This window comes from Piliocolobus tephrosceles, chromosome 19 (genome assembly GCF_002776525.5).
Source record: "Piliocolobus tephrosceles isolate RC106 chromosome 19, ASM277652v3, whole genome shotgun sequence".
Classification (NCBI taxonomy): domain Eukaryota; kingdom Metazoa; phylum Chordata; class Mammalia; order Primates; family Cercopithecidae; genus Piliocolobus; species Piliocolobus tephrosceles.
Window position 1 is genome coordinate 12,689,474 of NC_045452.1, and position 25,206 is coordinate 12,714,679.

General features: G+C 56.9%; 1 protein-coding gene across 2 annotated transcripts in view; it reads right to left on the minus strand.

The window, feature by feature from the left end:
• Positions 1-25,206, minus strand: part of OSBP2 (oxysterol binding protein 2) — a 227,221-nt gene that overhangs the window by 23,157 nt on the left and 178,858 nt on the right. For both annotated transcript variants that reach the window (XM_023185479.2, XM_023185480.1), the window contains one exon: positions 14,942-15,195. In XM_023185479.2, coding sequence (XP_023041247.1) covers positions 14,942-15,195 — 254 coding nt within the window. The remainder of the gene's footprint in view (positions 1-14,941; positions 15,196-25,206) is intronic.

A 25,206-nucleotide genomic window follows, 5' to 3' on the forward strand; every position in this document is an offset into this window, starting at 1 on the left:
AAGCCACGTTCTGCTATCCTCCCCAGCTCAGAGAGGTAATTGGTCTTGTCTGGCAGAACTGGGACTGGCACTTTCTACCAAGCTACCTCAGAGTCTGAATCACATAACTGCTTTTAAGGTTCTCCCTTCAAGCTTGTGGCCTACTAAGACATCCAGATTCTTTTCAGCTTCCCAGGTCCATGGGTGGTTGCACCACACAGTTTTGTAGCAGGGGTGGGTCATTCTGCCCTGTCATTACAGTGGAGAGGATGGCTCAGGCTGCAGCTGTCCATGGAGGCCAGTGAGATCCAATCTAGGAACCTCTGGATTTGCCCTTTCTGGACACATTCTTTAACCCAGTAGGAAGGGACGTTTCCTTGGCCCACAGCTGCATCAGTGGCCCCAGCTGCCACTCCCCAGCACTCCCTCCCCACCCAATTGCCCCAGCTGACCTGGAGCACCCACTGAGCTCCATGCACATTGCAGGCTGTCCCACCCCAAAGGAGGAAGATGGGCACACCAGTCCTCACCTGTGACACAGAGACAAGGCAGCTGTTGAGGAAATATCAGGAGCTGATGTGGCAGGCGGGGCGAAGGAGCACTCAACAGACGTGTCTTGTGGATCACCTCCCGCATCTGCCCTGGCACCTGGTGCCCAGGCCCACGACCGCTAACTCCCACCACTCCTCAGACCTCTGCAGCATCGCTCCCCCAGGAAACGGCCTGCCCCCTCAGTCATGCCCACTCAGACGCCTGCCCACTGGGTTGGTCTCTCCAGCGACTGTGCTAGAAATGGCCCTGAATCAGCAGCTGCTCCCAGATATTTGCTGCCGAGTGACACCTACCAGGGGGGTGGGACTGACAGCAGTGTGAGTGAGCTGGGGGTGTCCTGAGGTGGCCTCGAGAGGAGGGATGGACCAGCACCTCCAAGGGTGGGAGGCTCCCCAAGGCTCTGCATTGGGACACCCTGCCTGGGAGCTCAGCAGGCTCGCCCGCCCCACAGGGAGAGCCCGAGCTCTGGTGGCCCGCCTGGCTTGGTGGAAAGCGTCCCCAGCCCAGCCCGCCCCTGCTCCAGAGCGCTGGCTGCACAGCCTGCCCCAGGGACGCCACTCCTTGAACAAGCCCTCCTCTGAGCACCTTCCCTTCCCCATCTCCCTCACAGCGCCACACAGGGTGGGCAGGGCAAGGCGTGCCTCCTCATCGCAGGGATGTGGAAATGGGGCCTGGAGATGCGGCATGGCCTGCCCAAGGAAGCCAGCAGAGTGTGGCGGCCAGGGGCGCACTATCAGGAGTTGGAAAACCTGGGTTCCAGCAGAAGCCCCTTGGCCCCTCTGAGCCCACGTCCTCTCTGTGAGACAGACAGTGATGCCCGACAGATGCTGTGCCCACAAGCTGCCCTGTCTCCGCTCACCCAGCAAAATTCTCCAGGTAGGAGGAATGCAATCACCCCCATTGGGTAGATGAAGGTCTCCTCCCTGCAGGTTGAGGCAGGGGGAAAGGTCTCCTCGAGGAAGGAAAGAAACCTGCTTATCTCATGCGCCTCATCCTGATGATGTGTGAGACTGAGTCCAGGATGTTGAAGGTCCGGGCTATTTTGAGTTTATGGGTCTATAAGGCTGTCCCTTGGGTGTGGGGCTGCAGTCACTGTCCATCATGCAATTTGTTGGCCCCATAGTGGGTCTGGGTGGGTCCTGGGAGACCTGGCTCCAGGCCTGACTCCACTGCTCCCTGGCTTGTGACTGGGAGCTGAGCTTCTCACCACCTGGGGTCCTACAGTGGCCTTCCTGCTTCACCCACAGCCCTGTCCCTCTCTCACTGCTGTAGGCCTTAGAGTGAGGACCCTGAAAACAGACTCGGAGACAGTGCATCCCAGCAGCCAGACCAGACGGCACCTCTTTGTTTTCTGCCAGTGGATGTGAGGGCGGTGTTGGAGGCGGGGGCACAGTATCCCTCTGGGTGCCTCAGGAATGTTCCAGACCCTTGCAGAAGCCCTGTGAGGTGGGTAGACAGAGACTCCCACCCCATCCCAAGACAGCAAAGCTGGCTCTGAGGGCACCCAGCAAGGAGGTGGCAGAGCCAGATCCAGAACCCAGGTCCTGAACTGAGAGCTCGCTGTACCTCCTACCTGGCTGCAGCTCCCACGAGACCCTCCTCCCCACACTGCCCTAAGCTTAGTCAAGTTAGTCTTGGTTCCAGCCACCTGTTCATGGCTCCCTGACACTGCTGCCCTGCTGCCCCTGTGCCACTGGTCGGCTGTGACCCTGGCCCATGCAGGTCTCCAGGCTCTGTCAAGCTGGTCTCATGGCAGGTACAGAGTGCAAGTCAGGAAGGGCACCCTCCTCTCGCTGGGTGCCACTTCAGGGAAGTCCCCTGCATCCTGAGACTGAGGGCCAGGGAGAAGGGGCTAATTAGGTCAGCACAGGGTGAACAGGATGGGATCCCAGGTCTGTCTGGCCCCAGGGCCACCTCCACACAAGGCACGATCCCCGTGCCTGCCTGATGCGAGCAGGGGTGCAGAGGCCAGGGCTGTGCTGTGCATGGTGAGAGGGAATGGGTGCTTCATGGTTTTCTGAGTTCTTACCTGTCTGGGTGCACAAGGCCTCTGCACCCACCCTCCCTCATCCCTGCACCATCGCTTCCTGCCAATCTTCTACAGCCCCCAGAATCATCCTCTCCGTCCACGAGTTCTCACATAGTTGGGTGCTTTGTTTTCATATACCTCATGTCATTTACAGCAAGACTTACAAAAGAGCCATACAACAGCAGTTTAAAAGAGTAGCCAAAGGTCATGGTAAGAATTCCCACAAACTCACATCTGAGGGTGCCTGGGCTTCCCAGCAGCAAAAGCAAAGAGGGAAAGATGACAAGAGAACAAAGATGAATTAGGCCCCCTACCTCCTACCTTTGCTGTTCACAGGGGCTCCAATACTTTAGAAATGACTATTTTCTCCTTCAAGGGAAAATGGAGGATTTGTTGTTTTTTCCACAGATCCAGGCAGCTGACAGCCTCTCATAGACATGGTTTCCAATCCTCTCCAGCCTCATCTCCTGGGGCTCCATTCCTTCCCAGAGACCTGAGTGTGGCCCACCAGGTCTTCTTGCTTTTCCCTGGCTCAAATCCAAACCCACCTGCTGACTCTGGTGCCAGCCCTGCCTCCCTCGCACCGCAGGCCCACTGTGAGGCAGGCCATTGCAGGCATTCTTACGAGCACTGAAGTAGATTTTTTAAAAAATATAGTGTGCATGACTGAGGAGGAAATGAAGGCTCAGGGTGACTGAGGGACTCGCCCAAGGCCACGAGGAGGTATGTGTAGGGCCAGGATCCAAGTCCCTGAGCATCTCACCTGCACGTCTCCCAGGACACGGAACCAGTACTGTTACGGTTTACTTTGTAAAGCTAAGTCTTGATTGCTGTCTGGGACCCCCTTGAGGCAGGGATGTGGTGGGATCCCAGAGCCTTCCTGGTGTGGAGTTAGGTTCCTGGGAGATACTAACAAGGCTGCCTGGGAATAACCCTGTCCAAGCAACAGAGCCCAGCCCTAGCCTCAGAGAGAAGGGGTGGCCTCCCAGCACCCTTAGCCCAGCTGAGGACTTTGTTCACACAGTCAGGGTTGTTGGCTAATAACTTGGCTGTGAGTGACTTCGGTCCCCCTCAAGGCTACCAGAGGGCCGGCTGGCATCGTGCAGCAGGGAGATAGGAAGTCCCCGGGACAGCTGGGCCTCATTTGGGTACATGTGCCTAGGCTGGGCACATGCAGGTCGTAGAGTGTCACAGTCACCTAAAAGCAGGGCAGGGTGAAAGCTGCTGTGGGCTAATACCAAAGGCCTCATGTGTCTGCACCCAAGGCCTTTGCCACCACAGCAGATGAGCTGCCCTGATCACCCTGTGGATGCAAAGAGCCTGTCCACCTCCTCCAGCCCAGATGCACCCACCTGGTGTCCATCCCCGACTCCCAGGGTCTCCTCTGCTGCTGCCAGCCTTCTCCAGGCCCCATCCTGGCTGTGCTGTGGGGAGAGGCAGGCGCCTGGCGTGGCCCTGCTGTTCTCAGAATGCTGAGCTGGGCTGTGTGCTGTGTGCTCAATAAGCTGGATTAGGCTTGGGGCCCAGCAGAGGGGCTGGCAGGGGGAGGTTCCCAGGGGCCCAGGGAAGGCCTGGCTGACCCAGCCCAGGCCTGAATGTGGTCTCATTTCTCTGAGGCTCTGTGACAAGTCTACCTGGGGCCAGGGGACTCGTGCTCAGCTGTGAGCAGGAGGAGAGACGGGCTGACCTGAAGCCCCTTCCCACACATTTGTGTCCTGCATTGTTTAAGGGGAGGGGAGTGAGGGGTCCTAGTGGGAGCTGGAGGTGGTGCCTGGGCCCTGCATGGGTCTACCCCACTGACCACCCTGAGACAGGCCTGTAATCTCCTGGCGCCCTCCTGGGCTTCTACAGCGTCCCTGATTCTGTGACCTGTTAGGTTGATTGTCCTCAGTGTGGGGACAGAGTTCCAGTCTCCCAGCCCTGCCCCTTCTGCCTACACCCAAGTGCTGCACAGAGGGTTCTGGTGCGAGGGGTGTTGGGGGTGTGGGTGCTCTGAGATGCAGGGCCCCTGGGCAGTGTGGTCCTGTCTCCATGGGGAGGGCAGGGAGCCTGTTGAGTTGCCCCCAAGCAGAGTGAGAACCACAAAGCTCGACAGACAAGGGAGGTCTCTACTCTGGGGCAGCCCCACCTGGGGAGTCCAGGCCCTGCTTGCCCACCAGGGACTCTCCCTACTGAGAAGTCCGGCCTGCGGAAGAAGGCTGTAAGGGTTGCCCACCCAGGGGAAACCAAGTCAGGGGCCGTGCCATGTGAGGTCTGAGCGGGGGTTGCTGCTGGTCACCGGTGCCCCATGGGACAGACATTGAGCGTCTCTGACCTGGAAACCTTTGCCCAGATGTACCCCAGGAAAAGGAGGACAAACTCTAATCGCTTTTGCTGTTCCTAATCTTAATCCTGACAGCGATCTCACTGCTCCCTGGGCCAGGTGGGAGAGCAAGGTGTGAGGTCAGCTAGCCTGGGTCCCCTGTGTGTGACCTAGGGCAGCCTCTGAAGCTCTCGGGAGCATGCAGAGCCAGGACCCTGTCTGGCCTTCAGTGGCTGCCTGGAAACTTCCCTCCTAGACAGGGATGTGAGGGAGGCACCAGAAGCCTGCTAGGCGTTGACGTGGGCAGCCACTGGGCTCATGGAGGAGGTGGGGAGATTGGTCAAATGCCCAGATGGTCCAGGCTGGGCAACTGGCTCCAGCCATTAGCACACGCAGGAGGTCCCAGCACCCCGGTGCAGGGATAATGGGAGAAAGTACAGCTTGTCCAGGACCTGCCAGGCATCTGACGTGTCTGCCCTCCAGCTCTGGGCTCCCAGATGGGCGGCCGGAGGACCCTCTGCTCTCCGGGTTTCTAGGGCCAAGGCTACCCACCCTCCATGCTGATCCTTACATCCCTTGTTGCCACAGACCCTGCCTCTCACCAGCCTGGGGTTCTGAAGGTGATGAGTGGTGAGATCACGGAGAGTCATGGTCTCCCTGAGCCCCTCTGCATGGCCAGGGGACTCACTGGAGTAACAGGACCTTGCCTCCCCTGCCATTGAGGAGTGACGGGCTGGCCTCACCTATTATTTTTGAGACAGAGTCTTGCTCTTGCCCAGGCTGGAGGGCAGTGGTGCCATCTCAGCTCACTGTAACCTCTGCCTCCCAGGCTCAAACGATTCTTGTGCCTCAGCCTTCTGAGTAGCTGGGACTACAGGCGCCTGCCACTACTACTGTATTTTTAGTAGAGACAGGGTTTCACCATGTTGGCCAGGCTGGTCTCAAACTCCTGACCTCAAGTAATCTGCCCGCCTCGGCCTCCCAAAGTACTGGGATTACAGGCATGAGCCACTGTGCCTGGCCTGGCTTCACTTTACACAGGATGAAACCCAAGCTCAGCAGGTACCTCATAAAGGCAGGAAGGAACTGCGCTGTGATTCTGGTCTTAAGTGTCTAAGACCCAGACTGGGGATCTGTGGAGCCACAAGGGGAAGTGCTGGGCTCCCCCAGGGATCCCTTTGGCCCAGCCAAGCTGTCATGCTGTGTCTCCATCACCTGCCTGGCCCCCCGAGGCTGAGCTCCCAGGGCCTGCTCCTCACAGGAGCCCTTGGCACAGGCTGGTAGCACACAGGGGCTTCAGCCCTTCCCAGTCCCCACCACGGGTCGATCAGAGCGTCTCCTTGACATGACTCACTCTCGGCACTGGTGAAGCAGCTCTCCACTCCAATTAAAACTTTAAAATAGCCTCTCCACATTCAAAATAGTTTGCCACTCACACACAGGAACCAACACCATCTGGCTTCCAGTTTGCCAACTGATTTTAGACAAATCTGGAATCTATTTTTACCCATCTCCCCAGGCCCTGGATGAGCAAGCTGTCAGGAGCAGGACGGTGGTCAGCTGGGCCCCGGAGGGACAACAGAGGGCAGCTCCGGGCCTCTCACCCCCGCCTGGGTTGGCCTAAGGAGCCCCACGTGACCTCCTGGGCCATGAGCCAAGCGGGGCCTCAGAGAAACCTCAGCATTTCTGGCAGTGGGGGCCCCTTCCGACAGTACAGGGGTCTTTGTTTCTACGATGCCCCACATCAGAAGCCCTGTCTGAGGGCCCCAGGTTGCTGTCTCTGTTCTGTGACCCTCTCCACAGCAGCCCCTGCCTACCCCCGGTGCCCACTCTGGCTATCTGGTGCCCCCAGTGTCTCCTACTTCCCCCTTGTACTTTGCCCTTGCAGCTGGAGTATCCCCAAGTGGAGTGTCCCCCGAGCCCACTCTATCGAGTGCTGGCTGTGCCGGGTGCCCTTCCTCCTCAGGTTTTCCCATGTCCTTGCCCTCAGGATGTCACAGGCACCCCATACTGCCCGGCCAGCCCTGCGGCAGGCACCAAAGTGTGTCTCCTGAGGGACACTACCTTCCTCGGTAAACCCAGGGACCAAGAGTGTGGCATCTGTCCCATCCAGGCCTGGTAAGCATCTACCCTCTGTTGGCCAGCCCTGCCCTCCCTGCTTTCTGCCTGCACTGGGCACCTCGAGCTAGCTCTGCCCACTCACTAGCTACACAAAACCCACTCCTGGGAAAGACCTTCCTGCATCCTGCAGAACCTGTGTGTGGGCCAAACTGGGCGTCAAACAGCAAGACCCCCATTCTGTAGGGGCCCAGGCCCCCAGCATGGGGTCCCTCCCCATGGCCTCTTTTCTCAACCACACAGCAAGTCTGCTGTCCCTGCCTTCAGCTTTGAGCAGCACTGCCCACTCTCGCGGGCGCCAGCTCTACTCTCTGCCCAAAGGCCCCCGAAGCGTCTCTGAGCACCTGCCCCTGCCTCGCGGATAGCACATTCTCCAAGCAGCAGAGGGGTCTTGCTAAAATGCACGTGGGATCATTTTATTTGGCCTTGAGTCATTGACATTGGCACTGAGTCACTTAGCACTGAGTCCCTCATTTCAAGTGGGAGCACAACGCTGTTAGCATGAGGTCCCTTGTGACTGGCCTCTGCTTCACTCCCACCTGCCCTCCTGTGGCTCCCAGTACATACTCCAGGGCGCCTGGCACCTGTGCCCCTGCTCAGCCCCCAGCCTGTCTGCACCTGTGGCCTCTCACCCCATCCCACCTCACTGGCTTTTTCCTCTACAGGTCTTTTTGCCGCTGACATCCCGTATCACCTATGTGGTTACAGCTCCCACAGGAGGGTGCGGAGCCCACAAGGCTGGGGCTGTGTTCACCCTCACAGCTCAAGGTTCCCAAGTGCCACAGGGGGTCATGTGGTCAGAAGGACCAAGTCCTGGGCCCAGCATAAGTGACCAACTATGAGGAACCTTCCAAATTCAGGAATGGGGGTCGAGTCAGGTGCAGTCAGTCTGGCCTGGGACCTGCCTGCAGGGACTGGAGGGACAGCAGCAGGAACAAGCCCACAGGCTGCTAAGAAGCAGGATGGAGCCCAGCTGCCGGCCCACCCAGGGAGCTCAGGACTACAGGGGAGAACACGCCCCAGCCTCGCTCTGCTGCCCTGGCCTGCAGATGGAACCTGCTCCCGCAGCTTTTTCACTTTGTGGACACTAACACTCCAAGCATGAGCTTGTAATATGTACAAACTCAATCATTCTCCACCTTAAGCCAAGTGACAGAAGCAGTGCCACCGTACAAGGTACACCCTGGTGCTCACGGAGGACACTGCTGTGAGAGAGAATGTCCCCACCCCATGCCTGGCAGAGCACCTGTGCGCAGGCACGTTATGGTTCAAGACTCATTCTAAAAACCAAAGTCATTTAATAGTGCTACGGGGTTTCTCTTAAATGGCAGGCGAATTCACAGTTACCCAAAACAGTAATTCAAGCGAGGATCTGCTAGGCTGGCTTTTATCAGAGTCAAAAAAATTACCCACTAGGGAATTTTGCCAGACACTAAGCGATTCATTCATTTGCTCCTGTGATTTTTCACAATATTCTCTCCACCCCTCCTCTCTCTCTCTCATTTGCCGAGGCTCCCATGTGCTGGGCTCTGAGCCAGGCATAGAGGCTACAGGGCTACAGGGATTGTGAGAGATACTGTGTCCTGCCCTTGCTGGAAGGACAGGGTCAAGATACCGCAGTAGAAAGATCTGTGAGACTCTGCAGGCCTGCAGGTGGGTGATGAGTGGTGCCAGGACAGGGATGTAGGGTAAGGGTGGACAGGGGAGGTTTTCCTGACCTCCTGACCTCGACCAAGGGGAGGGTCAGGTTTATTTCTCTACCATAATGCAGCAGTGTAGCGGGCTCTGGAATCAGGAAGACATGGGCTCGTATCCTTTTCAGCTGGGATCCTGAGCCCCTCAGCCTTGGTCTCCCCATGCGCAAGCCTGCAGAGTGGGCAGGGAAGGTGCATGCAGAATGTTTGGCATGCCACGCAACGCATGGAACACTCATTCCCTTTCCCATCCTGGCTCGCCACAGGCAGTGCCTGTCCCAGCCTCTCATAGCCCAGCCCTTAGGAGCTGGGGCATGGGTGTTGGGGGAACTACCACCAGGGCAGGAAGACGCAACCAGGGACAGGTGGCCTGTGGGGAATGGGTGGGGAGACGCTGCTGGGCCCACATGGATGCTCAGGAATCGTGTGAACCCCATACCCTGGTTCTGTCTCATGGCTGAAAACCCAAGAGCCAAGCTGATCTCTCCAGGTTCCCTGAGTGGGGAAGGCAAGGAGTCTACTCTCCTTTCCAGGGCAGTGGGGTGGCGAGGCCACCACCCACACAATTGGCAAGCCTTGCCCAATGACCAGGTCCTGCCCACAGGTCCACTATGACTGGAAAGCTGTCCAGAGGCCCAGGAAGGGTAACCGGGTAGGCAGGTGGGAATAACAGAGGGGCTTCAGAGCCAAACTGATGCAGGTCCCCATCCTGGCCGGAGCAGAAAGACCTGTGCACAATGACAGCCCAGAAGGGAAAATATTATATTAATATTTTCCTTCTCTGCCTGGGAGAACGCCTATTCCCCATTCTGTGTCTGCTGCCTCGGCCCGCTGTAGGCCCAGCCAAGGCTTGCCCTGGCTCTCCTGCTGGACTGTGGTCAGCTGGACAGGAATCTGCCTCCCCGCCAACTGGGAACCTTCCCAGGCTCTCCCTAAACTTGGCCTTCAAAAGTGGGCATGTGAGCTGGCGGCCCTGGGTCATCTTAGAACGGGTCACACCGATGAGCACATGCCTGGCGGCCTGTCACTTTAAGAGTTTGCTGGACTGCCTGTTCCCTGTGAGTCCCTGCCTGGCACAGGCCTGGGCAGGGATCAGGAGGCAGCTGCTAAGGCCTGATGTCAAATGCCCATCAGGCAGGGCTTTCCTAGCTTTGTGATGAGAGAGGGGTCGCCCTGAGTTCACGACGGGGCTACTGACTTACTCAGATGCTGACCCCAGAGGGTCCTTCCAAGGCCCACCAAGTGCACCCTCCGAATCTGGCTAGAAAGAACCCTGCCAGGGCCGCGTGCAGTGACTCACTCCTGTAATTCCAGCACTTTGGCAGGCCGAGGCAGGTAGATTGCCTGCGGTCGGGAGTTCAAGACCAGCCTGACTAACATGGAGAAACCATGTCTACTGAAAATACAAAATTAGCCGGGCATGGTGGTGCATGCCTGTAATCCCAGCTACTCAGGAGGCTGAGGCAAGAGACTAGCTTGAACCTGGGAGGTCAAGGTTGCAGTGAGCCAAGACCATGCCATTACACTCCAGCCTGGGCAACAAGAGCGAAACTCCATCTCAAAAAAAAAAAAAAAAAAAAGAAAAAGAAAAGAAAAGAAAGAACGCTGCCAATCAAAATGTCACAAGGCAGAGGGAGGCTGGAGCCAAGTGTGGCGTGCACATGGAGAGTGCGGTTACCCGTACAATTTAATGCCGTGAAATGCTGTTCCGGGCCAGGTGATCCCTCCGGAAGGGGAGTGCAGAGGGGTGCAGGGTACAGGGGTGACCTCGGCAGGCTGAGGCCTCGGGGCTGGGCCTCCACTTCCTCACTGACCTTGTTCAGTTGAGAAAATGGGACTAGAAGGGCTCTGTAAAAGGTAACATCACAGGCAAATGTGAGCCGTGGGCCACTTGGAGTCCTTTATCTAGAGACACAAGATCCACTATGAAACAGCACTTGCTGGCACTCCCACAGGGCTACTGTTGGGGACACCCGTGAGTAAGACACTCAGCCTGACCTCAGGGAGCACAAAGGCCAGTGGGGAATGGTTGAAACAATGGATTAAATGCCACGCGGTGGTGTGCCTGGGAGCTGAGGTCCCAGCCAGGAGGAAGGCTGCCCAAGAGAGGCCTTGGAAAGCCATGGTGATGTCCCTGTGGGGTTCTGAAGGATGACAATGGAGCTGCCAGTAGCTGAAGGGTGAGGAAGGGGTGTTCTAGAAGGTACAGCACTGGCAAAGGCATGGGGGGTTGAAACACAGTGTCACTGTTTCAGATTCCCAATCCAGAAACCACCTCTGAGCACCTTGTTCCCTCAGACACCTGGGGCCAAAGCCATACCTGATGTGAGGTGAGGATGGCTGCGGCGCCCTGCGAGGATCTGTGGGTGCGTGGAATGGGCCTGCACCACTAGCCGTGGGTCCTGGGCTCTCAGGAATCATCCAGAGGACCCTCCTCTCTGCCCTTCTAGGATCTGAGGACCTAAAGGCTTATGATACGTCCTTTCCCAAACTTGAAAGAAATTTAGAACTCACCTGACTTTTCTTTTCTTTTCTTTTCTTTTTTTTGAGACAGTCTCACTCTTTCGCCAGGCTGGAGTGCAGTGGCGTGATCTTGGCTCACTGCAACCTCCATCTCCTGGGTTCAAATGATTCTCCTGCCTCAGCCTCCTGAGTAGCTGGGACTACAAGCATGCACCATGTCTGGCTAATTTTTGTTTGTTTTGTTTTTTTGAGACAGGGTCTCACTCTGTCGTTCAGGCTGGAGTGCAGTGGCGCAATCTCGGCTCACCACAACCTCCACCTCCTGGGTTCAAGTGATTCTCCTGTCTTAGCCTCCTAAGTAGCTGGGATTACAGGTACGTGCCACCACGCCCAGCTAATTTTTGTACTTTTAGTAGAGATGGGGTTTTACCATGTTGGTCATGCTGGTCTTGAACTCCTGGCCTCAAGTGATCTGCCCACCTCAGTCTCTCAAAATGTTGGGATTACAGGTGTGAGCCACCACACCCAACCACCCTGACTTTTCTCCTGAAACCGGAACAACCCCAGATTCTTTGTGGTCTTGGAGAAAAGTGAAGATGGAGCAGCCAGCCTATCCCTGTAGGAAGAGAGCTGCCTGCCCCAGTGTACCCTGAAGGACAAAGGACACCCTCCGTGTGGGCTTTGTCTGGCCAGCCATCCCTCATTTTAGGCTCTATTTCTATGATCCGGCTCAATCAGAGCCCTCAAGGTGGAAAACACACAGCATTTCACCAGGAGGAGGGTCTGCCCTGTGCGAGGAGCCAGTGGCAGTAGAGATTTCCCCAGTGCAGGCATGGGTGCTGCTGGGAGCATCCCTGCACACATCACAGTCGGGGGGTGGGGCTGGGGAGAGGGATGGAGTTGCAGTGGGGTCCCCACAGTGGGAGAAGCAGCTCCCTCTCTGAGATCGGGAAAGATTGGGGGTGGTGATTTCTACCTTCTGGGGACCGCGGTGCGTGGCTTCCACATCCAAGTCCCTGGCTTCCCAGGAGGGGCCCTGGTGGGGCTGCAGCCATGGTTACCACAGAATTTGAAGCTGAAAGGTAAGACACTCCAGGGACTTACAGAGATCTTTGAGGTTGGGATCCTGCCCAGGGTGAAGGTGAGGCTGCCCCATGTCCTGGCCTTGGCATGTAACCACTGCAGGAGGGGGCCTCCGCAGCTCTCCAAGGAGGTCACCCTTACCTCCCTGAGGGAATGAGAGGATGAAGGCCATCACTTTTCTTGCAGGCCACACAGACCTGGGTTTGCATCTTGGCATGGCCACCTACCAGCTGGGTTATGCTGAGTAGCCCAGGTGACTTCCCTGAGCCTCAGTTTCCACGCTGACACTAACAGTCCTTCACGGGTGCTAACCAGGCTGTTGGAAGGAGTAAGTGGTCTGGTACCTGAATAGGCTCCCTGGAGGTTTGGAGGTGGGAGCAGCATGGATGTCCTAGTTACAGAGCCCTGGTCCAACACCTTCTCCTAACAGGTGCTGAAGCCACAGCCTGGCCAGGGGTGGGAACGCATGTGTCCCATGACCTTCAGGCGAGCGGCTGGCTTTGCCTACATGGCTCCTTCGCACACAGTGGGGGCTGAACCCTTGATGTCTGAGAGCTATGTAAACAGCCTTTCCAGAACTGCTCCAGTTCCTGCTAAGTGAGGAGTGGCTGTCAGGAAGGGTCCCCAGGGGAAACACGAGCCTCTGGGCTAGCCTGGGCTACAGGCACAGTCTGTTGGGGCAACACCACACTCCTGCCCTCCCTGCCCCTGATTTCCCAGCAGGAGCTTGGGGAGGGGCCCTCATGGCAGGCTAACACCAGCAGGTTTGGCAGAATCCAGCCCAGGGCACAGCTTCCGTCACTCAGGGCCGACTCTGCCGCCATGTTCCCCGGATGCTGGAGCTGCAGAAACGGATCGTGACCAACCCCAGGAGGTTGTGCTTCTCATAAAACAATTCATTAGGCACTTAGACTTGGAGCTGTTTTGATGGCTTCGTAAACACAGATGAGCCTCTCATGTCTGATAAAAGACTGTGCAAGACTGCAGCCAGCTGAGACACTCATCATCTCAGAAAAGCCAAAACTGCTTACTCAAGACAAAGCAGTTTTGGTCTCGGGTGGGGAGGCAGTGCCTGGGAAGCCTCCAGCGGTGGCTTCTAGGAGGGACAGGGAAATACAAACGCATTATTATGTCATTCAGTGCTTCCCATGTGTGTGTGTCCCTGGTAGAAGTACAGCATAATCTGGTCTGTGGGCTGTAAGGAGGACAGTGGGCCTGAGATGGTGGATGTAGGAAAACAGTGCAGGTGACAATGGGGTCAACATGCAGGGTGGCCCAGCAGCCTCTCACCATCCTTGCCACATGGGGCCAACTGCACCCAACCCCCCAGCACTGTGGGATCTGGGATGGACAAGGCACACACATCTGCTGAGCTGAGGCGGGTGGGCACCTGCACGCTGAGTTTCCCAGCAGCCGGGAAGGCGGGCACACCTCACCCAGCCTCAGGCCCCAGGGTGGGATTCCCAAGGCTGCATTTGGGTACTCCAAGCCTGAGCATATCTGGGCAGGTGTGGGTGGTGGGGTGGCCCTCCCACCACACAATCATGCTGCCAACAGGCCAGTGAAGCAGGCTTGGGGCAGGTCTTGGATGCCCAGGGTTTAGCCTGGGCTCTTGGCCTGCAGTGAGCTCTAGCCTCTATCTTCCCACCCTGCCCTTGCATTTCTTGTGGGGCCTGGAGCTTGGTCCCAGCTCCCAGTCCAGCCTTGGTCTAACCTCCTAGTTTGGGGGCTGGGTTCCCCAGCTGGAGCTCACCCAGGCACAAGCACTGCCCACTGTCCCCAGCCAGCAAGGTGGCTCTCCTGAACCCCCTTCTCTGGACCTCACTTCTTCCTCTGTAGCGGCCTCCATTTCTGCACAGCTCCTCTGCTCTGGTCTCCTTACTCCCATAGCAGGCCACCCCAAGCTCCTAGAACTGCACCCCTGGCCTAGATGTACCAGCCTGTGGGACTGTCCTGGGAGGAGGCTGTTGCAGTCAGACTCGTGTCTGGAGGGTGGAGGCCTGGAGGAGCACGCACACTTCTGGGGAACACTCCCCAGACAGAAAGAGGGAAGGCAGGGCCAAGCACTATCCTCCTGCCACCATCGAGACACCCTCCTGGCTCCCAGTCATAGCCGTGTGGCTTCCAGACCGGGGTGAGCGGCTGACTCCCACGGCTGGGCTGCTTAGTTTACAACTGCAGTTACCCACTTCGCCTACCACCAGGTTGGCACGACCTCAGCAGGCTCAGCTCTGAGGCTCTTCTAGCTCAGGGAGCCCTCGACTGCAGCCCCCCACCACACACTCTCCCCTTGCTGTGCACAGCGTCTGCTCCCCCTGCATCTGGGGACTGAACCCAGGGAGGAGGAGCAGCAGCCGCTGAGGGCCAGTGTGGCAGCTGTGTCCCTACTGTGTGGGTAGAACTGACCCGCTGGGCTAGCTACTCAACCTGGGGCCCCGACCTTCCTTATCGAGGCATGAACAACTGCAGACTGTACCGGAGTCCACACCCAACTCCACTTCCCTCCAGACAATGAAGAAGAATGTCCTTGCCCCAACGGCCGATGAAGGAGATGATTTGAGAACCCGGAAGTTAGCTGGGGGGCACTGGCTTTGGGAAACACCGTGGAACCACAGGAAATGGAATGCTGACCCTTCAAGCACCCTGGTCACCTACTCAGGGACCCCGGGGCTGAAGCCAGGGGAGCCCCATGCCAGGGCGGTGGTGGGGGCGGGTACTCACATTGATCATAGCATTGGATGTGATGCGGAAGAGGGTGGCCCGCTCATTCACCACCTTCAGCTTCTCCCCACTCTCGGATGGGATCTTGAGGCCATCCAGCTCCGTCAGGGAACGCTGGAGCGCGGCGCCATGCTTGGCGATGAGGTCATTGCACGTGCTGAGGTCATCTAACTTCAGGGAAAGATTCTTCAGGGTGTAGTGCAGCTCGCTCTTGTCAGCTGGGGTGGTAGCCTCGTCGTCATCCCCAGAGTCATCTGTGGAAGAAAACAGAGTTGTTATGGTCGTTACGAACAGACGTGGTACCAAGAGGTCTGCACAGCCAGCTCAAGCAGGGCAGGGTGGATAGCGCCATTCAAAAAACATCACTCCCCGAGATGGTGTCCATTCCTGTTCCTGGCCAGGGTGAGGTGCCTGGCCCAGCTTTCCCAAGGTGGGGTGAGCAAGGGCCCATCTGAGTCAGTGGGAAGGACTGTAAAGAGAGCCCAACTTGAATGGCAGGGCCAGGACTGGGCTTTGGAGGCCGCAGGACTGCAGGCACCCACCTGCGTGCAGGGCACCAGCTCCCTATGTTGTGTGCAGGGAAGGATGGGCTATGCTGGGTGGAGAGGTGGAGACTGCTCTGCGGACACAGAGGCCCCTAGAATGGAGCTCGAGCTCCTTTCTTGGCGTCGCAGGCCTACCCCAAGCCAATCACTCCCATCCAGTCAATCTCCCTTCGCTCTCTGCTCATGCCCATCCCCCAGCCACATCATTCTGTCCCTTGTTCCCTGCAAAGGCTTGAGCGCTCCTGTTTGGGGCCTTTCCCGCCATGTCCCCACTGCCTGGAACCTTCTCATACCTGCCCCCACCAGAGGTCCCACCCCACCCACCCCTTTGAGGGCCAGCCCAATGCCACCTTCTGTCCAAACTCTGCCAAAAGAACCTGGGCAACATGACAAAACCCTGTCTTCTACAAAAAAACAGAAAAATTAGTCAGGCCTAGTGGCATATGCTGGTGGTCCCAGCTACCCAGGAGGCTGAGGTGGGAGGATCACCTGAGCCCAGGGAGGTGAAGGCTACAGTGAGCCATGAGCGTGCCACTGCACTCCAGCCTGTGTAACAGAATGACACCTTGTTTCAAAAAACAAAACAAAACCCAAAACACAACAAAAAACAAAAACAAAGTCTGCCAAAAGACCCCATGTCACAGTTGAGGCTCCCCTGTCCCTGCCTTCATCGATCTCCCTGCAGGAACACAGCCATTCTCATTGATGGAATGCCTTCTGTGTGCAGACATGCTGTGGCCTCTCAATGGCCTTGCAGAGTAGGGACCAGACCATCCCCAGGCTACAGATGAGGAAACTGAGGCTCTGAGAAGTGAAGTCATGCCCATGTTGCCTGGCTGGCCACCCTCTTCCTTTCGGGCTGCTGGGGCCTCCATGAGAGGGGCAGGCTTTGCCCTCTGCCGGCTCCCACGCCCCCTCTTACTTCTCTCTCACGCAGCTGCCCAGGGCCCTTTGACCTCCCTTTCCTGCCACTCAGCCTGCATCCAAGGGCATGGGGCTGTGGGCGTCTCTGGGGGTTGGCGCACCACAGTAGGTGGGGCAGGAGGCAGCTGGCCTAGGGCCACAGGACACCAAGAGGCTGACACCACCCTGTGAGTCCCAGAGCCTGTAACTGCCCAAGGGGTTCTGAAATGCCTTGTTTAGAAATAATCAGCAAAAAACTTTTTTTAGATGAAGAAAATCTGTAACCCAAGATTTAAGATATTTTTGAAAGAGAATGCGTATTGTGAGAGAAAAGAGAATTTCTTCCCATGGCAGGCAAGGTACGTGGAGGTGGACGTGGCTGAGTCACACGTGGTGTCCATGGCAGGGTCGGGCCAGCCGGTTGTATGGGGCCTGAACCGAGGGGAGCTGAGGAGGGTGCCCACGGCATACCCTGTCCCCCTCTGGCCACAGGGGCCTTGGGCCAGCATCCAGCCAGGAGGCAGGGAGCCTCCCATCACAACCGCAGCCCTCAAATGACAACTTGTTATTCAAATGACCGCCTGCCCGTCTCACGGAGGCCCCAGCAGCCCGGAAGGAAGACAGTGGCCAGAGCGGCGGCCCGAGCATGGCTTCACCTCTCAGAGTCTTGATTTCCTCATCTATTGCTTGGGGATGGGACAGTCCCTACCCTGTTAAGGCCACTGAGAGGCCACAGTGTGTCTGCACACAGAAGCCCAACTGTGACCCCCAGACATCTGGAGGCCACACAGGCTGGGCCAAAGTCTGGGCCACTGGCTCCGTCCGTTGTTGCTCTGGGCCTCACGGTGGAGGTCAGTAGACAGTGACTATACTTCCCTCCCTGCAGGCAAGAAAATGCAGGTTCCGAGAGGCCGAACCACCAGCTTAGTGCCCAGCTATTGAGGGGCAGGGTTGGGATCTGAGTCCAGCTCTGTCTGTTCACAAGTCTTCCTCTCTCTGGATCGGCCTCAGAAAGGCTCTAACGGCTGATGTGTACCACACCTTTCCAGGTGCCAGGCTGTGGGTGAGGCGCTGCCTCACTTAGTGCCCGCGATGACCCCACGAGGTAGATCTAGGAGCAGAAAGGTGCGTTGAAATTGCCCAGGGCCACGAGGTGAGGGGATTCCTGAGCAGCCAGGCCTCTGGCTTTAGAGCCTGTGCTCTTACCACCTGTCCCTGAGGCACATGTCATCTCCCCAGGTTCAGTACATCTAATAACCAGAACGGCCAGCCCCCTATCCATCAGAATGGCCCCCAGCTCAACACGGGGAGGGCCTCAACGGGGCACGCCCAACACAGATGCGGGTCAGCCCAAATGTGACCCCTGCTCTGTAAGCAAGAGCTGGTGAGAGGCGCAGTCAGTCTGACCATAAGCATCCTTCTGTGTGGCAGGTGGAAGCAGGTAGCCACATTTCTGTATAACTTGCTTTTCAACAGTACACCTTAGTAAGCAGCACTTAAGGTCCAAACTCAGGTCCCCAGGGACACAGGGACATGCTTGTTCTGGCCTCAAGTCACTGGCCATGTTGTTGGGGCAGGACGGGAAGGCACTTGGCAAGCCAGCGATTACCCACGAGCACAGTCTGTTCTGCAGAGACAGGCGGGGAGAGGTCCCCTCAGGGATGGAGAGATCAGGAGAAGGAGGGAGGGTAGGACGAGAGAGGGAATGAGTGAGCGAGTGAATGAATGCTTCGAGGCCTGCCTAGGCCCATGGATTCCTCCCGGGGTTGGCGCGTCACACATGGGAAGGCAGGGTTTGAAGAAGGTGGGGGTAGGGGGTGGGACACAGAGGAGCAAGTTGGAAAGGGGAGAAGGTGAGGGGCCTCTGGCACAGACCAAGGAGCCTGGCTCTTTGTCCTCTGGCAAAAGGGAACATGTGGCAGTTGACAGCAGTCCATAGGAAAGAAGACTAGTGACAGGTGGAATCACAGGTGGATAGAGGGACAGAGAGGCCAGGAAGGGGTGGGCTTGGGCAGGAAGGACCCCTGCACCCAGCCCAGGCACACTGATGGTGGCTCCCACCCAGCTCCAAGGCCATGAACAACCTGTCACAGGCACGCTCCCATGTGTACCCACCCATGCACCACCCCTCAAGGGAAGGTGGCGTCACCCACCTCCCATGTTCTCACAGCAAGACAAGGATGCTGGGACACACAATGAGCACAGGGGTGTGGGCCTCACCCCAAGCCCAGGCAGAGGCAGAGCTGAACAGTGAGGGAGCTTGGCCTCCACATTAGTAAACTCTGGCCACCGAGTCCAGAAGTCTCAGTTCAGAACTGAGAGAGAATGATTTCCTGTCATTATAAGCCACTTGTCTGTGGTAATTTATTATGGCAGCCCCTGGAAATTAAGACAATGGCTTGAAACAACACACTTTTTTTTTTTCCGTTTTTTGAGACAGTCTCACGCTGTCACCCAGGCTGGAGTGCAGTGGTGCAATCTTGGTTCACTGCAACCTCTACCTCCCAGGATCAAGCGATTCTCCCACTTCAGCCTCCTGAGTAGCTGGGATTACAGGTATGCACTACCACGCCTGGCTAATTTTTGTATTTTTAGTAGAGAGGAGGTTTTACTATGTTGGCCAGGCTGGTCTTGAACTCCTGACCTGTGATCCGCCTGCCTCAGCCTCCCAAAGTGCTGGGATTACAGGCGTGAGCCACCATGCCCGTCTAGAGTTTACTTCAAATCACAGAGGCTCGGAACCAGGGGAGCCCTTGTTTGTTTACTGTGCCCCCACACCCCGTTCCCCATTCAGGGCTCTCTTTGACCCCTGCAATAGGTGGATCTGGCTCAGGAGGCCACAAGGTACTCCCTCAGGGCTGGGACCCCTCTATCATCGGGAGGCTCCTAGGAAGGAGTGGGTTGCCATGGAAACATCTAGTGCAGGGGAGCCAGGTGGGCTATTTTTAGAAGTGGAGCTTTTTTCTCATCTTTGGAGGAAAACAGATCAAGTTTCTCATTGGGGAAGCCCTGTTGGGGGCAGCTTTTTGAAACCAAGATCCCAAAAGGCTGCATAGGCTGATTATGGATTGGGAAGGAGGTGACCCAGTGGTGGTGTTAGGGCAGAAGCCCTGTGGCCACCCCCCTGTGCACTGCTTGCTTATTTCGGGGAAACTAACTTTGCCCTCACCTGCCCGTGAGCTCCTCCAGGGTTAAGGCACAGATGTCCAGCAGGGACCCATCCCCTCATGTGTCGCTGGAGAGGACAGCAGCCCTGACGGGTGGAAGGATGGCACTCACCCCGCTCACTGCACCCACACCCAGTGCTGGCTGGATGAGTTTTGGGGGACGTGCTGCTAAGATGGGTCCTGGCAGGGGACAGGCCGGTGGGGCCTAGGGGTGGAGAGTGGCAAGAGCACAGGCCTAGTGGAGGATGCTGGGAGCACTCGCAGGGTCCTGGGTGGGGAAGGACATTCAGACAGCCCATGTCCAGCAAGGCTGGAGCAGCACCCACCAGTGCCCTGTATCCTTTCTCCTTCCTGGTTCTTCAGCCCATACCAGTGCCACATGTGGAGACCCTGCACCCTTGGTGCTGACTTGGGCACTTTCCCACTCCTGCACCGCGCTGCACACATGCATAGTGGGATTTCTTTCTTTCCTCTTCTGCCAGAGGCCCAGTGTGGGTCACTTCAATGGTATAGTGCCTGGGGCCCTCAGGCTCCCTCCTTTGGGCTCCCCAGCACTGAGCCCCTTCACCAACCTCTGGCTAACTGGAGTCACATTTGGGGTATCCAAATATTTAAAAGACTGTAATGTAATCCCAGCACTTTGGGAGGCCAAGGCAGGCAGATCACCTGAGGTCAGGAGTTTGAGACCAGCCTGGCTAACATGGTGAAACCCCATCTCTACTAAAAATACAAAAATTAGCTGGATATGGTGGTGGGCACCTGTAATCCCAGCTCCTCGAGAGGCTGAGGCAGGAGAATCGCTTGAATCTGGGAGGCAGAGGTTATAGCAAGCTGAGATTGTGCCACTGCACTCCAGCCTAGACAACAGAGACTCCGTTTCAAAAAAAACAGAAAAAGAAAGAACGTGGTGGCTTCTTTGAGGACATGGCTCAGAACCTGCTCATCTCCTGCATGTCCACAGACCAGGCAGGACCCTGGGGGGAGCAAAGAAAGAGAAACCTTGCCCTGCTCCCCACTCCCCATAGCAGGTGTGCCTGCATCAGTGCAATGTAGGGGCTGCTGTGCCGGGGGCTGATATCCAACTGTCCGTCACCTGCAGGATTCGCTCTGACCCGTGGACCTCCCTCGGGCCCACAGTGTGATTAATGGAGACGGGCACTGCTATCCCTCCCCGCTCTGCAGAGCTAAGTTCAAGTATGCAGGACTGGGAGTGGGCAAGGCCTAGTCCCTGAGCCCTGGCAACTTGCCAGCCCATGACCTCGTCCTCGAGCGGTCACTGCTCTTGGGGACTCCCATCACAAGTCTCCAGACCCCCAGAGCAGGGCGTTCATTCCATCCTGAGCGCTACCGACTTCAAGCAGGGCATGCATCCTATTTTGTCACAGTCTGGCTATGCAAAGAGACACTCCACCCCCACGTGGGGGCTCTGAGGAGAAACAGCGCAACGGTGTCAGTTTCCAGTGTGGACTGTGGGGGCACTGCACCCTCGCCAGAAAACAGCCATTCCCACAGCCCGTGTGGTTAGCGCCTCCAACATTCAATTACAGCAGCTTTGGTTACTTTGATTTAGATTTTGGGGGGGCTGTTAAGCTGCCTGAGCCCGATCACAGAATCCAGTCAGCCAGATGCTGATAACAGAGAGAAAGGCTTGGGGCTGGAGTCCAGGGGATATCAAGTGACGTCACCATGTTTGAGAATGAACAGCCTGGTTGCTGGGTGACTGCCTCCTCTGCACTTCCAGCTGTTGGGTGGTTTACCACATGTTACATGTATTCTGCAAGTGTCACCCCCAGAAGAGGAAAGGATGGCATGGAGAGTTAGGAGCCCGCCCAAGACCCCAAGGCTTTTTTTTTTTTTTTTTGAGACAGAGTCTTGCACTGTCACCTGGCTGGAGTGCAGTCGCGCAATCTCGGCTCATTGCAACCTTCGCCTCCCAGGTTCTAGCAATTCTCCTGCCTCAGCCTCCAGTGTAGCTGGCATTACAGGTGCCTGCCACCATGCCTGGCTAGTTTTTTGTATTTTCAGTAAAGATGGGGTTTCACTAGGTTGGCCAGGCTGGTCATGAACGCCTGACCTTGTGATCTACCCGCCTCAGCCTATGAACCACCGCGCCTGGTCTTTTTTTTTTGCTTTGAGACGGAGTCTCACTCTATCGCCCAGGTTGGAGTGCAGTGGCGCGATCTCGGCTCACTGCAACCTCCACCTCCCAGGTTCAAGTGAGTCTCCTGCTCAGTCTCCCGAGTAGCTGAGATTACAGGCATGTGCCAGCAGGCCCAGCTGATTTTTGAATTTTTAGTAGAGACAGGGTCTCACCATATTAGCCAGGCTGGTCTTGAACTCCTGACCTCAGGCGATCTGCCTGCCTCGGTCTCCCAACATGCTAGGATTACAGGCTTGAGCCACTGTGCCTGGCCTGCTGATCTTTACCGACAGCCTAGTGGCACCTGCCACCCCCATCGCCTTGAAGGCCAACAGACCACAGCAGCCTGCTAGGCCAGGGGCTGTGGGACCAGGTGGGCCCCCTGCCCAGCCTGGCCTGCTGGTGTCCTCCAGCCTGGCCTAGAGGGGGCAGGTGGGGAACAGAAGCCCTGTCTTGGAGTGGCACCAGAGGAGGACCCACCTCCCTCCAGACTATGGCTGCCAATGCTCTGCCCACTCAGGCAACGGAGAAGGAGAGTCTGAGAGGTTTTCTATGGGCTTCTGAAAGAACAGGGAGCCTCTGACCAGACACAGGAGTGGTCATACAGGAACCACTGGGTGGGAGTTGGGGAGATGACTTCAGGCTGAGGGTAGGGCTCTGAGAAGGCTTTTGGGAGGAGGTGGCAGCTTTACAGCTGGTGCAGGATGATGACTCAGTGGCGGGTGGCACAGGAGCAGGATGCTGCTCCAGGGAGAAGAAAGAGCAGGAGCCCCAGGACAGAGGTGGAATGGGCCAGCCATTGGAGCCTGAGCCCCCTGAAGCTGCAAGTGGGAGACAGAAGCCACGAGGGCCCCTGGGAGCAGGAGCAGCGCCCCTGAGGCACCGCCAGTCCTTCCTGACTGGGGAGCCCAGAAGGATAACAGATCTGCCTTACCCAAAGTGGGCCTGTGGGGGTTCTGCCACAAAAGGGATCATTCATTAAAAAAATTTAAGACCCCTGGGTAACTGGACAAGTGACGCCGCTCCTCTACAGGAGGCAGGCGGCTGGAGACTCCGAGAAGTTCAACCCAAGGACCCTGGAAGGCACGTCAGGATCTAATCTGACGGAAAATCAGGTAATAATAAATAATAAATCACGAAACTCTGGCAGGCAGATGGAAAACCCAAGCCAGAGCGCCAGAGTCATCTCAGTACTCAGGGCCTCTCGGTAAGCCCCTCCCCCTTCGTCTCCTGCTGCAGCCAGTGCTGAGTGTGCCTGGGGCATTGCGGGAAGCTGAGGAGACATCTGGGCTCTCCGACAACTTCCCCAGGAGAGGGGTGCAGGGCTTCCGCCCTACCAGGGACACCTATAACCAAGGCCAGGGTGGGGCCTGTGGGATGGGGCACCCAGGCCTGCCATATAAATATCAGGCTTTGCTTCCATTTCACTGGAGCTGCTGCGGCAGAAACCCCATCAAACATGAATCTGCCGGCCATGGTGGCTCACACCTGTAATCCCAGCACTTTGGGAGGCCGAGGCGGGCGGATCACAAGGTCAGGAGATCGAGACCATCCCGGCTAACACGGTGAAACCCCGTCTCTACTAAAAATACAAAAATTAGCCAGACGTGGTGACGTGCGCCTGTAGTCCCAGCTACTCGGGAGGCTGAGGCAGGAGAATGGCGTGAACCTGGGAGGCAGAGCTTGCAGTGAGCCAAGATTGCGCCACTGCACTCCAGCCTGGGTGATACAGCGAGACTCTGTCTCAAAATATATATATAATAAAAAAATAAACATGAATCTGTAGGCTGGTCTCCGTGGGGCTGAGTCTTATGACTTCTCAGGGGAAATCACTTCCCAATACCCCTGGGCTGGCTAGAGAGCTCAACACACACAAATCTCGGAGGACAAAGAAATTCCCCTCCTTCCCTTTCACTGGGGGAACCAGGGCACATGGTCAAAGTCATGAACCAAAATGAGGGGTGAACAACAGAGGCACATGAGACAAGCCAGGGCGCCTCCTCACTGGGAAGAGGGCTGTGACCTAGAGCTGCATTCTTTGCTCTGCTGTCCTTGGGATGATGGACAGCATTGGGCAGCCAGGCCCACGCTAGGAAAGTCACACAGGTGCAGAAACGGAGCACAAAATAGCGGTGCCTGCTCCAATTCTGGCATCCGCCGTGATGCTAAAGACGGCCTGCTGCCCACAGCTTCCTTCGGCCGGCAGAGCACCCAGCCCACCCACAGCCTCCACCCTACCAGGGTTTCCACAGGGTCGTCTCGAAGGAATGAGGGTGCCTGCCCTAGATCCAGCTCTGTGGTAGGCTCACTCACTCACCCTGTCCAGGTTTGAGTTTCACCCCAAGGTAGAAAGGTGGCTGCCCAGGCCAGGACTTCCACAGAGCTGTTCTCAAGTCCAGCCTAGCAGATGCATGAAGGACAGACCCTGTGCCAGCTGGGCCCAGGAAGCTGCCTGGGGCTTCTGCCATGGGGCTGCAGCCCCCTCCTCCGGTGTGAAGTGAGCCTGGTGAGATGCTCAGCTTCTCCCTGAGCCCTGTGTGACAGCATGGAAGGGACCCAGAGCTGAAGCACTCGGGCTCCCTCTTCCTCCTCTGATCTCCTGCAGTTAAGACCAGCGATCCACCTGCTTCTCAGCAAGGCCTTAGCTTCCTGGGTTGGCTGGTTTCTAGACAAGAGTCTCCTCTTGTCTAGGGCTCGCTCTAAACCCCAACCCACCCATCTGCCTGCCCACCACCTGCTCTGAGATATAACCAGAAACTGCCGCCTGCAGGCTCAGCCTCCTGGGCGATGGGACTGCCTGGTAACTTGCGGATAGGACGGATATCTCTCTTTTTTTTTTTAAACTAATGAACTGAATTTAAGATTCAGGCATCAATATCATAAAAAAGATTCTCTAGGAGACTTTAGTGCTGTAGCCAAGGTAAGATCCACTGGGTTAGATGCTACCTCAGGTCCTGCCAGCTTTAACATCCCATAATAGCAAGTTCCAGCTCCATCCATTGCTCCACATTTGTCCCTCATGGCCCAGGTGCTGCCTCCAAGCTCTGCAGAGAGGGGCCGGGGGCAGTGGCCAGGCATCCTGGCTCCAGGGCCCCCTCTCCAGTGCTCCGTACTGCCTCCTGGGTAACCAAAGGAGAGGAAAAAAGCTCTCCCAGGGTCCTGACATCTCAGGAAATTAAACTTTCCTTTGTTCCACATTGAAGTCTAGCCTTTGTCCACATAACAAATTCAGTTTGGGGTTTTGCTTTTTCATCTGGCCCATCATGCCTTTCCCAGTCTCTAGGATTTGGTTCCTTGTTAGCGGCTGCCCCATATTCCACCTGGTTATAGGCCATGGCCTCCCATGGCACCAGTTCTTTGGGCTGTAGAAGGCCCTTTTTTTCAACCCTCATTGATGTGGAGAGGTGCTGCCCTTGGCCCATCTCCGGCCCAGCTCCTCTGAAACCACTGGCCCTACCAATGGGCTCGCCACACGGCCTGGTGCCTAGCTTCTCCCAGCCAGTCACGAGG